Raw genomic sequence first — 16,560 nt, 5'->3', positions numbered from 1 at the left:
AGTTGGCATGGTGTGCAAAATACGATGGACTGGGATGCGGCCCGAGTAACTACTAGTACTTACTTATGTCTACTACCCCTCCTGGGGTATTGGTCATCAACCAGGACTCTCCGGCCTTCTTTGTTTTGGGGTTGTCTTTCAGTCTGATTCCAGGTGTAGTCCATCTCCTTGCATTCAGCCTCAAGGCCTCGGCGCCAGGTGTATCTTGGTCTTTCTCTTTTTCTTTTCCCTTGAGGGTTTCAGGTCAAGGTTTGCCCGGTGGTGTTTGATGAGGGCCTACAGAGGGTGTGACCTATCCAGCACCAGCGTCTTTTCAAGATTTCTTCATAGGCAACAAGTTGGAAAGTCTGATGCCATAAGGTGTTGTTGCTGATAGTGTTAGTCAAGCAGATTTTGAGGATTTTCTTCAGAAAGATGTTCTGGACAATGTTGGTGGTGGTCACTGTTGTCCTCCAAGTTTCTGCTCCATAAAGAAGGACCGATTTTACATTGATGTTAAAAATCCTGGTCTTGGCTTGTCACGTTCGGTCCTTGGATCTCCAAATCTTCTTTAGCTGAATGAAGGTGGCCCTTGCTTTGCAGATTCTAGTCTTGATGTCGGCGTCTGTACATCTCTGATAGTCTGTGACACTGCCCAGGTAGATGAAGGCCTCAACATTTTCCAGTGCATCACCTACAAGAGTGAATGCAGCTGTGCTGGCAGTGTTGGACTTCAGGATCTTGCTTTTTCTCCTGTGGATGTTAAGGCTAAATTGTGCCGATGTGGCTGCTTCATTGCTGGCCTTCTCTGGCATCTGCTGATGGATACAGGAGAGTAGGGCCAGAATGTCTGAAAAGTCCAGGTTTTTAAGCTGCGTCCAAAGTGTCCACTAGATTCCATTTCCCACTCCTACTGTTGATGTCTTCATGGTCCAGTCTATATCCAGCAGGAAGAGAAAATACAAGAGCAAACAACCCTTGTGGACTCTGGTCCTCACATGGCAGGCTTCTGTGAGTTGTCCTCCATGGACTATCTTGCAGATCATTCCCCGTAAGAGTTCCTGATGATTCTTACAGGTTTATCTGGCATACAGTAGTGGCGGAGGAGTTTTCAAAGGATGTCTGCCCACCCTATCTAATGGCTTCTCATAGTTGATGATGTTGACGTAGAGGGGGAAGTTCCATACCATCGACTTCTCAATGATGATGTACAGTGTTGCAATCTTGTCTGGGCAGGATCTATCATTGCAGAAGATAGCTTGCTGGTCTTGTATCTGAGTGTCAACTTGTTCCTTCATTCTGTTCAGGATGACTCTGTTGAACACTTTGCATGATTATGATAGAAGAGTTATATCTCTGTAGTTTGTACAGTTACTCAGGTCACCTTTTTTGGGGATCTTGATGAGATATCCCTCCATCTAGTCTGACGGCACATTTTCCATTTCCCTGATCGTTCCATACATGGGATAGAGCTAGTTTGCTGAAGTTCACTGTCTGCCTTCCATGCCTTCAGGAATGTTGTCAGGTTATGCTGCCTTCCCAATTCTCCGATGTCTGATTGCTTGCAATATTGGTCTTCTGCAGTTGATTGGCACATGCTTGTCGGCTGGCTGTATGTCTGGTGGAGACTGCCGCACAGGCTGGTTCAGCAGTTCTTCAAAGTGCTCCCCCCATCTTCGTTGCTGGCCTTTAGTTACCCATGATTGTCTTCCCAGCTATGTCTTTAATATGTCTTTCTGGCTTGCTGTATCTGCCAGAGAGTTTCCTCTTTATGTGTTAGAGTTCTTTCATGTTTCCATGGCTTGCTGGTTCCTGGGTTTGTGTGGCAAGACAAATACTGAATCTTTGCTTGTCTGCTCTTAAGTTTCTCTCTGCTTCCTTGTTGGTTTTGGTGAACTCACCCTGAGCTTTTTCTTTTTCTGTTCTTGTTCGGCAGACGGCAACTTTCTTTTCCTTTCTCTCTTGTATTTTGTGGAGGGTCTTTAGGGAAATCCATTCTTTATGCTGAGGTTTCTTGGAACCCTATACCTCCTGGCAGGTTGATGTCATGGTTTCATTGATTTTCTCCTGCTGACATTCTACGGGCTCCCAGTTGTTCTATCGTTCTTGTAGGACTTCAAACTTATCGCTGCGGGTAACTGAGTATTCACTCTTTTTCTGTGTATCTTTGAGGAGGCGCTGGCATCCGTTTGTCAATTCCATTCATGCTTTCTTCAGTTTTAGCTTCAGCCTGATGTTCTGCTGCCACGGTCTGCTTCTCTCATCACTCTCACATCCGTCAGGGACCACGGAACATATTGGCAATGCAGACATGGTTGATTTGATTCTCTGTTGACTGGTGACTTCCACAGTGCCTTGTGTATTCTTTTGTGTGCTTGGAGCAGAGACCTGCGAGCCTTTCACCATTCTCGTTCATGTTGCAAAGGCTGTGGTTGCCCATGTCTTCTTCGTACCCTGCTTTGTCGCTTCCAATCTTGGTTTTGTGGTCCCCCATCGGTATGATGATGTCTCTCTCAGGGCATTTCTCCAGGATGGACTGGAGTGTGTTATAAAACTGTTCTTTTTCTTCTTTGCTGTCACTTGTAGGTGCATAGCACTTGATCACATTCATGTTGATCCTCTTTTTCTTTGTACGGAAGGTCACTGTGATGATTCCAGGACCATGGGCTTACCATCCAATCAGAGCTCTGTTGGCTGCTGGTGATAGAATCAGTGCTACTTCATGTGTGTGTGAGGCATTCTTCCTCATGTCTAGAATACATCAGCTTTCCTCCTGGAACTAGTCTTTTCTGTCCCAACTGTGACCATCTGGTCTCGCTGATACCAAGCAGGGCAATATTACCAGTGGCTGCGATTAATCCAAGCATTCCATCCATCCCTTTTTTGTATACTTTATTGTGGCCTAAGTGGGACAGATATGCCCACTGTGTCACTGGATCCAAGCTATACCTGGCTGATGAGCCCTAGCTAGGATGAACCAGTCCTGGGTTGCGTGTGTTCCGGTTCGACTGGTCCTACTGGACCATAATCAAGACTGATTTGCACATGGCTGAGTCCAAACTGAGGTTGCATGTTGTGAAAAATCACCAACCAACTGGACCCCAGCACCGCATCCTTCCTGGACAACCTCTACAACATTGGACTCCGCCAGATCGTGGTCGAACCCACACACTCAGCAGGACACACACTCAACACGCTATTCACAACAGGAAACCCCATCACTTTCACCTACACCACCGAGCTCCCCTGGACTGGCCATCGATTCGTCCACTTCACCATCAGAACACCCACCATCCACAGACACCAGCACCTGCTCCCAGGAAGAAACTGGACCAGAATCACCGACGACCAGCTAACCTCATCACTCAGCAAATCCACCTCAACCATCGCAGAAAAAGACGACCCCAACACCGCAGCCCGTACCCTGCACAGATGGATCTCCGACAGTGCCAACACCATAGCCCCCCTCAAAAAAAACAACAACACCCACGCCAAAAAAGCTAGATGATTTTCCACTGAACTTCGAGAGTCCAGATGCACTTGCTGCCGCCTCGGAACACCAAATCCACAGAAACAACTTCAGAGCAGCCACCAATGCCCACCACCAACTCATCAGAGAAATTGATTGATTGAAGACAGCATCTCCACCCATGCACACAACAGCAAAGAACTCTTCAACATCATCAAGGAGTTTGCCCAACCCACCAACGAGTCCACCGACATCCCTCCCTCGCAGGACCTCTGCGACAAACTCTGCACCTTTTTCCACCACAAAATCAGGAGCATCTACGAGAACTTCGACGAAAACAAACAACACACTGAACCCTCACTAACCATCCCGACACCCTGTAACCAAGAGGAAGACGATGAAGTCAATCCACTCAGGGGCCCCCACGGACCCCTGCCCCACCCCATTTTCAACAGAGCGATCAACACCATCGTACCCATGCTCTGCCACACCATCAACCGCTCCCTGGCAACCACCTCGTTCCCCGATGACAGTAAACATGCTGAGATCAACCCCCTCTTGAAGAAACCCTCGGCGGAGCCACCAACCTCAAAAACTACAAACCCATCTCCCTGCTCCCGTTCTCAGCGAAAGTCATTAAGAAAGCCATCAACAGCCAACTTGCCACATTCATCGAAGAGCACAACATCCTCGACTCCTCCCAATCAGGCTTCAGAAAAAAACACAGTACGGAAACCGCCCTACTCGCCGCAACAGAAGACATCCGCACCCTACTGGACAAAGGAGAAACAGCCCTCATCCTCCTCGACCTCACTGCGGCATTCAACACAGTCTTTCACTGCATCCTAATACGCAGACTCCACGACTCAGGGATCCAAGACAAGGCTCTTGACTGGATCCGCTCCTTCCTCTCTGGCTCTGAAAGCAGCTGGTCAGACTCCCCCCTTTCCTCTCACACCCTACACCTACCACCTGCGGAGTACCCCAGGGGTCCTTTCTCAGCCCTACACTCTTCAACGTCTACATGGCTCCGCTCGCACCCATCGTCCGAACCTACGGCCTCAACATTGTGTCATACGCAGATGACACCCAACTCATCCTCTCCCTATCCAACGAACCCAATACCGCCAGACACAACTTTCGAGAAGGCATGGAAGCCGTCGCCAAATGGATGAAAAACAGCTGTCTACAACTAAACACCAACAAAACGAAAGTACTCATCATGGGCCCAAACCACGACGTCTGGAACGACACCTGGTGGGCCCCCACCCTCGGAAGCCCATCCACCCCCTCGGACCACGCACGCAACCTGGGAATCATCCGGGCCTCAGAGCTCAAAATGTACAGCCAGATAAACTCTGTCTCGTCTTCCTGCTTCTACACCCTCCGCCTCCTACATAAGACCTTCAAATGGATTCCCCTCGAACACAGAAAGACCGTCACTCACGCCCTGGTCACCAGCAGACTCGACTACGGCAACGCACTCTACACCTGAGTAAACAAAAACCTTACCGGCCAGCTACAGAACATCCAAATCGCTGCTGCAAGATTGGTCCTCAACCTGCCAAGATACTCCCACATCTCCCAGCACCTGAGCACACTCCACTGGCTCCCCATTGAAGCTAGAGTCCCCTTCAAGATGCTAACCCACGCTCACAAGGCCCTCCACGACACCAGACTAGCATACCTGAACAGCTGACTCAAATTCCACGCACCTTAAAGGACCCAACGATCAGCCCAGCTCTCCTACGCCGTGGTCCCCTGTGCCAGAAAGACCAGATCGGGAGGCCACTCCTTCTCCTTCCTCGTGGCCAGAGCGTGGAACGACCTTCCGCTCCACCTTAGACCGACAACATCGCTCCCCATCTTCGCAAGAAACCTCAAAACCTGGCTCTTTGACAGACCCCCTCCTTGATGGACTGGAACCTGCGCCACCCCCTCACTCTCCCCCCCAGCGCCTTGAGACCCTTGCGGGTGAGTAATCGTGCTTAACAAACACCTGATTGATTGAAAAATAACAATGGACTCGGATGCAACCTCGAGTGATTACCAGTTACTGAGATTAATTCAAGCATTCCATCCATCACTTTTTTGTATACTTTAGCGTTGTCACCACTTCTTTCTCCATTGCCGCCTTCGTGTGGGAGAATGTGTGGATCTACTGTGAATATCACAAAATTTCCCTCATTGACCAACAACTCTTATTTTAAAGATATACCAGTGACAAAAAAATAATTATCTAAAGTTTTTTAATTTTCCATCTTTGTTTTGGTTTATAAAAAATCCTTATTTCATTTTATGGATTCATTTTTTACATAGCAAATTGCATCATGAGTACATATATTCCTTGGTACATTTCTTTTATAACCATGATTATTGTAAAGAAGTACTAAAAAATAAGTAAATACATATTTACACTATTAAAGGTCCTCCTCATTGCATATAAAGAAAACCATACCATTCATACAAAAACATTCACTCCCATACAACTACCAACATATATTATCTGTCAATGATAAAGGTTAAAGGACAGGAAAGAGTTGTCTCTCCTATAAACAATTCGGGTCTCGGACAAGAAGAGAAAAATCGAGACTCGGCACTGGGTCGACGCGCGTTTTGGTGGGATATGTGTGTTGAACACCACCTTCCTCAGGACCACTACAGATACTACAAATATCAGGGGACCTATAAATATAATAACATTAAAATTTACAACACTGGTATATCAAAATATGCATATAACAATGCTCACAAAAACATTTAATTTGTTTGACCTGGGTTAGACAAGACAATAGTGAGCTCACTCATGTGTGCCTGTGTACAAACATACTAATAGAACATGTCTTATACTAAGTGACAAGGTCATTTATCCAGAGTTCAAAATAATACTGATATGTTACATTATATTGGAAACAAGTCTACTAGAGAAGCCATACAAGAATGTTCAATATTCTCTATCCATATGGACAATGTTGCAAAAACCATCACCAACACCAAATGTAGGACATGTGCATGTACTACCTAAAATTCCAAAATCCGTTTCATGGGGCCATATTCAATCACACACAGGGCTTTAAATGTCCACATACGGGTTTGTCCAGTGACCTAAGATATAAGGAATATATATGTTGACCCAACCATTAATAGGTTAAAAATAAGAGAAGAAGAGAGGTAACGCCATATCTGAAAATTCATATATTACCCAAAGTACGATGAAGAGAAATAAACTGGGTATTTGAAGGTATTTCTCAGATTGCTCAGAAATGGCATGGGAGACGAGCTGAAATAACGTAATAAAACGTACAAAAACGTAAAAAAAATCCCAATAAGAACAAGACAATCCAATTGAACTGAGGATACAGTCCCTAACAGGCTTCATAGCAGTATTCGTCACAAATGTGACTTGAACCAGGCCATGCTAGCATTCTTCCAGGCTGTTTTTGCTGACGCGCTTCTTAATTATTTTTTTGGGTGCATAGTTTTTATTGGTATTTTACAGCAACATCACATCAAATAAAAGTCTAGAATATATGTGATTGCAAAAATAATTAACACAAATCAGAGGAGCAAAAGAAGTACTTGAGACATGGGAAATAATACAACCTCTTGAATACAAATAAAGTCTCAATTGCTTGCAACTTGGGTACAATGGTGTTACCGGTAAGGGAAAAGCATTTAAAACAAAAAAGTCAGAGGGGGCGTGGCCAGCCAAGATGGCCATGTGGACATGATCCACTATGGCTCTGCTACCACCACCACCGATCGAATGCCGAAGGAAAACGAACACCCACGGTGATACCCACTACCAAAACATCTTTCTCACCTTGCAATCCTGGTAGGTATACACTCAGAACCCTTGATGGCTAAAATGTGGCCCGATAGTAATGGAGGGCGATGGGCCTGGTGGAAGGAGTCTCCGGTGACAGCCTCAACATACGCTGGGACATTTAGCAGCGTGGGGGCAGAGTACCACCAGAGGTGGTGGTCGGCCGCTGACTATGCTCACTGAGGCCAACATAGCTGCCACAGACTTCACAAAAGCAACGGTGAGTGGGGCGCGAGGTGTGCGGGCAGCACTGGCCTCACCGACAGGCAGCAGACCTCCCAAAGGAGCGTTCCTGAAAGCGGAGCACAAGACCCCCTAATCCTGGGAAGTCACCGACCCTGTGCATGATCTTGAAGTGCAGATGGGAAGGACATAGGTAACATTACCGGCACAGAGGGCTGGCGCAGCTGGAATCATGCGTCATGCCTGACTCCAAGATGGCGGCCTCCCGACATGGGCCGAAACAGTCCTGCACTGAGCTACTGCAGGGGTCCCTACCGGCCTAGGGAGAGAGAGGATCACTCCCCACGGTAGAAGAACAGAGACCTGGGAGAGGTCATGGAGGATGTCTGACCAAGTTGGGTAGGCTCATCGAGATGTCGCCTGAGCTACAACGACACTGTGGCAAGGATCTCCCATAGGTAATCTAAAGGCCTGACACGCAGGGCACCCCAGGGAATGAGAGTGTAATGAACAAATAAATGGATGTCCCTTCGTTGTTGGTTACTTCATTTATATTTATTGATGGTTGAAGTTACAAGTAAGAAAGTACATAAAGAGCGAGCCCCACCAGGAGCAGCCTGTATGCTGCTCAGCCCATAGACCAACTTACTCAAACCATTCCAATATTCTAACTTCTAACATTCTAACACACACACATCCTGGCTGAGCAGCATACTATAGAGACCCCCAATTATTCACTGAGCGCTGTCCCAAGGGACACCTACTACAGCACCCTTACAACACTGCTTGTTTTAACATGGAGTCGGAACTGCCATTTTCGCTCCCAGCGCTAGGGGACCATTGCAGATGTACTGCAGGGGTGTGGAATTTATTAAAATATCTATTTGCCCATGGGGCAGGTGGCTTCATAAATCTACTTGTCCTGTAACAAAATCCACTTTTCCCTTTGGTGCCATGTATGCCCGATGGAGCTACCTGGTTTAGCTATAGGGGAGATGGGCCATGGATTCCCTCCTTGGTCGTCACCTTCCCAGTCGGCCTTCAGACAGATTTCATTTCGTCTCTCCTTGTTGTCTCTTCCCATATCCTCCCTTTCTCACCTTCCCTGTTTCCTCCCCTCTACGCTCCATTTATTTTGCCCTCCATGTTATTTAATGTTTCTCATTGAGACCTAGCTATTTGGCCAAAGCCCGGTGGAGCTACATGATAGCTATAGAGGAGATGGGTTTTGGGATTTCCCCCTCGACCGTCACCTACCCAGCTGGTCTCTGGACAGAGTTTCCTTCGTCTTTCTGCCGTATCTCCCTCCCATCCTGTTTTTCTGCGATCCTCTTCCCTCAACACTTGAGACTGAACTACTTTGTCTGATGCCCGATGGAGCTACCTGGTTTAGCTATAGGGGAGATGGACCGTGGATTCCCTCCTTGGTCGTCACCTACCCAGACGGTCTTTAGACAGACTTCCTCTCGTCTCTACGGTTGTCTCTTCCCTTATCCTCACGTTCTCACCTCACCTCCCCCCTCCACTACTTTTCTCTCTCCTCTCCTAATTGTATTGCCTATTTTTCTGGGATTTATTGTGTAATTGTTGAACTTTTTCTGTTACATTGTTGATTCTCATGTAAAGCGCTCTGATACCTCCGGGTCTAGCCAGCGCTATATAAAACTCTTTAAATAAATAAATAAGGGGATAAAATCAACTCATGGATGGAACCTCCTGGAGTGCCTGGCGGAAAGCAGGGACAGCAACCTAAGTTGGTAATAGCGACATGTAAATAACTGTGGGGGCCCTGAAACTAACACACTGAGATCCACCCTGGAGGCCGTGCCGGGAGTCTCGCTATCATTCATGGACACCACCTACCCTACTTTCCTAACCTAGAGGTCTACCTCTGTGCAGAACTAGCGTCTCTGGCAATTTCTGGGCACTATCTCTGCACACACAAGTGCAGTGGGGGGATTTCCTTTATGCCGCCCAAAAAGCAACAGAATAATAGACTCTCCAGCTATTTCACTCCCACAACAGCTAAAGAAAACCAGGTGGTTGCGGGGGAAGAGACCACGCTTACCAAGAAAGATCTCCTTGCCTCTCTTTGCGCATTCAAGCAAGAATTAAGGGAAGGACTTAAGGCGGACATGTCCACCTCCCTTGTGGCATTGAAGGCTGAACTCAGTGGCACACGGATCTCACTACAGCAAGACGTGGAGGGGCCAGGGTGGTGGACATGGAGGCCAAGACATCAGAGCTTGAACCACGAACAGATCAGATCATCGTAACCACTCAAGAACTACAAACACAACTACACACAGTTCTTCAGAAAAACGAAGATCTAGAGAACAGATTCCAATGAGAAAACCTTAGAATCCGGAACCTGGATGAAAGGACAGAAGGCCCCGACCTGAAGGTCTTTGTGATAGGACTCTTCTATGAAATCCTGGGCACAACGAATATGAAACTCAAACTTGAGAGAGTACATAGGGTGGGGAAACCCATTCAGGATGACAAACGGCATCCAAGAAATGTCCTAGCCAAACTACATTCCTTCAAGACTAAAGAAGCGATTCTACAAGCCGCCAGAAAGCTAGCTGTGGTTAAGTTCCAGATTTTCACATGTGAACTATATCAAGACATAGCACCAGCGACCCTGGCGCACCACCAACAGTTCAGGCCAGTCACGGACAAACTCAGACAGGAGAACATTAGATATCGATGGACATATTCATTAGGCATGGGATTCAAATTCCGGTACAAAGCATACCACATCACTGAGGTGAAAAAGGCCCTCACACTTCTGGGGCTTCCGACACTTGAGGATGATGACACTCCTTATGTGACTGATGGCCCGGGGACATCTGCCACTGGGACTGTGAGAGGAAGCCCATGGCTGGTCTGGCGGCCCCCCAGATCACATAGAAAAAGCTGCCCCATCGAAACGAATCAACCACCCACAGCCTATCCATTTGCAATCACAAAACAGGACTGCACATAAAACTGATCACTATAAAATGGCATATGATGACGGTGTCAGCTAGTTGCTGAAATCTGAACAGCATATAATAAAATAATAACAGTGGTCCAAATCGCCTCCAATGCGCTACACATACTATTCAAGTAATCCGAACAAGGGATCTGTTGTCCCAACTGTTTTTTACAGGGTTTATGCTTTTTTTCTTTTTTACAGGAACTCGGGTGACAAAAGGAGGTATGGGGCACATTATGGAAGGTGAAGAACTGAACTCGCATGCTTTGGTGGACTTGCGGGAGGGAGGAGGGAGATGGTGAGGGACAGACCAAGAGAGGGGAGCATTCAGGGGCAAGATAAGGATGAATTCCTATTACCATGCTGATCAGTGCTCTCACGTGGAATGTTAGAGGTATGAGTGCCCCAAACAAGCAGTATAAGATTTGGAAATACTTGCTAGATCAGCACTATGATATTGTAGCACTACTGGAGACCCACCTCAAACAATCTAAAGAGCATAGGCTGAAATACAAGACATATCCCCTGATATATAAATCCTCTGCCTCTATAAAATATAACGGGGTGGCCCTCCTGTATCACTCCTCTTTAAAATTCCAACCTGAAGGTTCTAAAACAGACAAAGAGGGGAGGATTGTGTTGGAGAAGAGTCAAATTAGGGGGAAACTATGCACGATAGCCACAGCCTACCCACCCAACACTAATCAGGCAGCATTCATAACTAATATGCGGACTCTTTTGGGAGGAATTGCAGAGGGAGACACAATTCTGATGGGGGACTTTAACCTCACATGGCACTCTGGAACTGACAGTACACACCCCCAAAGATCACCAACAGGTAGCTTTCTGAAGAACCTGAAACAGGAAATGCGAAAAATTAGACTTCGACGCCTGAGGGAGAGTCAACCAGAGGATAGGGATTACTACTTTTACTCCCACATCCACTGTATCTACTCCAGGCTAGATTATGTGTTCCTTAGTTAAGGCCTTATCAGGGACATTAGAGAAGCAACAATATATCCCAGTCTCATCTCTGATCATGCCCCAGTGCTGTTCTCCCTGGAATGGAATAACCCCACACCCAAAAAGAATTAGTGATATTGTGTGGGTACTAGAGGCAGCTCAAAGATTGCTCATCCCCCTCCTGAATGACACAGGCAAAGGTCTGTATAGGCAAAAGTATGTCATCATCAGGACTGGTTTATATAGGGTGTTGTAGGGCTCATCTCTACAGCCAACACTTGTTGAAATGCATGTGCATCCACTGCATAACTTCCTACTTACACTGCAAGAAGAGGCAAGCCAAGCAGCCAGGTTTCAAAGTTGATTGCACAGAAACACCACCAAAGAACACAGTAAAGGTCTTAAGAATCATATTTGACCAGTAACTTTATATGGTCAAGCAAGTAAATACAATCATTGAGCTAACCATTTACAATATGAAACTTATGGCAAATAAATTCCCTTTTGTAAGAAAAATGTTGTACACTACTAGGAGCTACACTTGATTATTGCTGTGCCCTACACCCCAAAGCGCCAATAGCCAATGATTTTTTGTTTGAGAACAATTTTTTATAATTTTCTGCATACAGCATCTTGCATGACAGAATGAGCATCAAGGAATGGACCAAACCAATAAAGTTGAGCACCTGTGTATTTATTACTTAATATAGCCAATAAATTGGGTGGTCGGCTGCATGGACAACGTTTGGTGCATCCTTTCTTGAAGAGGCAATTAGCCCGTCAAAAGCTAGTGTTCAGGGCCATTAGTGCGCTGCAGTGGTGGTAGTTACAAATCTGAAACAAAATCACAAAACATTTATATTATGAGGAATACATTGTTTACTATGCATGTTAGAATAAATTGTAAAACCGTAAACTCAGTACATAAATAACCATACAGCTTGCCACCAGAGTACCTGAAAAAACAGCTTTAGGCTGGTAATCCGAAAAGGCATTAAGATCTATGAGTTCAGTATACTGAAAGCAATATAAAATGCCAAAGACAAAAGATCATGGAACGACCTTTGCCAATTAGTTCAGTTCTCTTTGTAAGCCAGCCCTCTGACAATCTGAGACCATGCCAGAAACTGTACCTATTTAGGAAGGTGTTGAAGACGGACTGTTTTTTTAAGATGCTACCGGGGGTCGGGGTTTGGGGGGGGGTGGACGGTTGCTAGTATGACTTTAGATCCAATATATAAATTATATGATTTGATTAATTAAATAGGATCTTCTTTTTTTAACACTTAGGTTTTTACTTGCAGGCAAATATCCAGTCAATTATGGCTTCTGAGAAGCAAGTGAACATCCTCATGCAGCTGCTGGATGAGGCCTTGAAGGAGGTAGACCAAATTGAAGGGAAGCTGAGTAGTTATGAGGAGATGTTACAGAGTGTGAAAGAGCAAATGGACCACATCTCTGAGAGCAACCACCTCATCCAGCTAAGCAGTGCGAACAATGTAAAATTGCTGTCTGAGATAGAATTCCTTGTGGTAAGTGTGCATTGAAGTGTGATGACGTAATTGCATTAGGAAGCACCAATGATTTTAGAAAATTATGTTTTACCTACAGATATGTGACTGCGGCTGAGTGTCCGAAGGTTTTCAGCTCTCCGTCCATCATCTCCTTGTGTTTGCAACTATGGACAAACCCTGGAGTTTGTACAGACAATCCTCCAAGGGGAGCGCACCCCCCTCATCTTCGCTTACTGAGGAAAGAAGCCCTCATAATGCTGGCCAAGGGTACAATGGAAAAGGTGCCTTTTTCCCCAGAAAGGCATGGGTTCCTACTCCTGTTTATCCTTCTAGGAAAGAAAACAGGGGAAGGAGGATCCGTCCTAAACTTTGGAAAACTAAACAAATTTTACGCAAACAATCCTTCTGCGTGATTACTCTCTCCGACATCCTGTATCTGCTGAACAGCAGAGACTACATGACCTCTCTGGACCTACAAGATGCGAATTTCCACATTCCCATAGATCCTAAACACCACAAATATCTCTGTTTCCCTGTAGCTGGTACACATTACCAGTTAGTTCCGAGGCCTCTGATTTGACCTAGTGTCCGCTCCTCGCATATTCACCAAATGTCTCACCCCAGTAGCAGCCACCCTCAGAAAGCAAGGTGATCAGGTATTCCCCCTACCTAGACGACTGGCTGCTCAAAGCATCAAACCCACAGCACGCTTCCAAAGTTTGCCTCTCATTGTTTTACAGACTTGGCCTTACTGTGAATTATCCAAAATCCTCAACTGTTCCAAGTCAAACAATAATGTTTCTAGGAACAAACCTGGATACAAAACAAAACAAAACAAGCCTTCCCCTCTCATGACAGACAGCGAAGGTTAGCAGACTTAGCTCTAAAGATTTCCAAAAGAAAATCCATTACTGTGCGGCTTTACAAGTCCCTACTGTCCATGATCTCTTCTGCAATCAACCAGACCCCACTGGCACTGCTGAAAATGAGGCAATTTCAAGAGGAGTTGCAAGTGCAAAGGTTCCAATTGGAAGGGTCATTCAAAGACTTGATAAACATCCTCCCAAAAATGTTGGAAATATTAGCACAGTGTTCTCAAATATATAATCTTTCAAAAGACCTCACATTCTTGACTTTAGTGACCGACTTCGTCATCAACACCGATGCCTCTCTAAAGGGCTGGGGCGGCCACTTGCAGGACCTGCAAATCCAGGGGAAGGCATATCAACCGCTTGGAACTGAAAGCGATATCTCTCACCCTGCAAGTTTTTCTTCCATGAATAGCAGAGGTTTCAATGCTGGTACATACGGACTACAAGCAAGGGGGTACAAGATCGCTGGTACTATCTCAGGAAGCCCAAGAGCTTTGGGGCTGGCTCACAGTCCATATCTCTGAAAGCTGAGCAGGTGTCCGGAGTAAACAACACCTTACGGACACACTCAGCACAGCCAAAGACAGTTTCCAGGCGTGAGAACTGGGATCAGTCGAAGCTGGACAAAATATTCTCGCTGTGGGGCCAAATGTGAGTTCTACGCCAGTCGCTTGGGGGAATACCCTTTTGATGAGATGGTCTGAGATTTATGCATATACTTTTCCCACTTCCCGCTCCTACAGAGGATTCTCAACAAAATTAAAATATAGCACTGTTGCCTCCCAAATGACCCAGACAGCATTGGTTTACGGAGCTCCACCTGCTGTCTGAGTCCAATCCCATTCGCCTACAGACAACTCAAAACACTGTTAACGAGGAAAAAGGACCAGATACTACACCTGCAACCAGCCTCTCTATAAATTGCATGCATGGCTCCCGAATTTGACGAGTTCCAAGAATTGACTGTAGAGAGATTCTATCCAAAGCAAGAGCTGTAGCTACAAACAAGACGCACCAGCTAAAATGGAAGCAATTCTGTTTGTGGTGTCAACAATCTAGCCTTCATCCATTGGAAGTGTCACCTGAGCAGATTTTGTCATACCACATGTTGCTAGCTAGATCAGGATTGGTACATACGTCTGTAAAGGTTCACCTTACAGCAATTTCAATGGACAGAGGTTCTGCACATTCTCTCTCTGTTACACAAGAATAGTCAAACAATTTGTGACGGGGCTGTTCAGAGTTTTTCCTCCAGTAGGAGCTCCTCCAGCCAGAATGGCATCTCAATGTGGTTCTCTCTCAACTTATGAAGCATCCATTGGAACTCATTCACAAAGCAGACCAGACATTTCTCACATTGAAATTCGCTTTACTGTTGGCTCTCACTTCAACTAGAAGGGTCAGCAAGATTCTGGCTTTCACGACGCTGGAACCGTTCTTGCGTTTCACTACTGATTGTGTGCCTGTTTGAACAAACCCAGAATTCATCCCCAAGGTTCTATCGCAATTTCATCTCAATTAACCTATCATACTTCATACCTTTTTCCAAAAATCGCCATCTCCACCTGAAAGGTCTCGCCACACCTTGGCCATTAAGCGATGTCATAAATTCTATCTGCATCGTACTAAACAACTCCGTAAAACTGATCAGCTGTTGGTTTCCTATGGAAACTCTCGTCAATCTACTGCAGTCACAAAGCAACCATCGCAAGATGGATTTCTGCTACCATTCAGTTTTGCCACACCTTGCCTGGCAAACCACTCACAGCAAAGGTGCACTCAACAAGGGCAGTGTCCACCTCAGCTGCTCTGTTTGCAGGCATCCAGCTGGAGAAGATATGTTGTGCTGCAACGTGTAAGAGCACCCACACGTTCATGTAGCACTACTGCCTGACCTACCTCGAGCCTCCAGACGATGCCTTCATTCCCCATCTGGAGGCTCCACCCGACTGCGACCAGAGCCAGTAAGGAAAACCCAACGCTAAAACACACCCCTGCGCCCGATTCTCCAGCGCCTTGGGTGGCCCAACCGACGGTGTCCCGGCAACCCCCTACACCCCAACTTACCTCTCCAACCGGTGGTCGCCTCCAGCAAACCTTCTTGGCGGAGTCTGCAGTGTTTGTTCTGACCAGAGCTTCCCCATTGAAACCAACAGGGGTCCCAATGTTGATCCCGCACCCAGCCGCCTCTGTGCCGCTCTGGGTGTGATAACTTGGATCCCCCTTTGCCCTGGGCTTAACCCCAGGACCTTTGCTCCCACAACCTTGTAGCCTGTTCATAAGCAGACACCAACTGACTGCCCTCTAACCCTAAAGGATAACATTTGGCCTCAGCACCCGGTCTTCCTAGTGCCGCTGAGGGTGCTTTTTGAGTGCATCCTTGACCCTGGGGAACCCTTGAAACTCAACCCTCAGCACCATTTACTTACCTGCAAAATGATAACCCCATCTTTCTCCATAGGATTGCATTGACTGTTTTCCTCTGAAAACCTTCTAAGTGTTGAGGGTGTTTGTATGGAAACCTAAGAAACTGTGTTTTTAGAAAAGCTGTTTTACTCCCCTTTTATCCAGGAAATGTCTCAGTGTGATATCTAGGCATATCACACCGAGTAAAAAAAGTAATCAGTAAAGTAATCCAAAAGTAATCCAAAAGTAATTACAAGAGTATTTGCACATTTTACAATCCTGTAGGAAAAGTCATTATTTATCCAGCTTGCTTATGAACAATCTTTTTTTAAATGTACAACTCTATTTACCTGCTTGGTTCTAAAAAT

At 46.1% G+C, this 16,560-nt stretch overlaps 1 protein-coding gene across 7 annotated transcripts in view; it reads left to right on the top strand.

Annotated features, from left to right (window-relative positions):
• The window catches only part of EXOC1 (exocyst complex component 1), a 409,496-nt gene that overhangs the window by 151,752 nt on the left and 241,184 nt on the right, over positions 1–16,560 (top strand). For all 7 annotated transcript variants that reach the window (XM_078678171.1, XM_078678169.1, XM_078678170.1 and 4 more), the window contains one exon: positions 12,705–12,932. In XM_078678171.1, coding sequence (XP_078534297.1) covers positions 12,705–12,932 — 228 coding nt within the window. The remainder of the gene's footprint in view (positions 1–12,704; positions 12,933–16,560) is intronic.

This window comes from Lissotriton helveticus, chromosome 2_2, assembly GCF_964261635.1.
Source record: "Lissotriton helveticus chromosome 2_2, aLisHel1.1, whole genome shotgun sequence".
NCBI classification, from domain to species: Eukaryota; Metazoa; Chordata; class Amphibia; order Caudata; family Salamandridae; genus Lissotriton; species Lissotriton helveticus.
The sequence above is the reverse complement of the archived record's forward strand: the minus strand, read 5'-3'. Positions and strand labels throughout refer to the sequence as shown.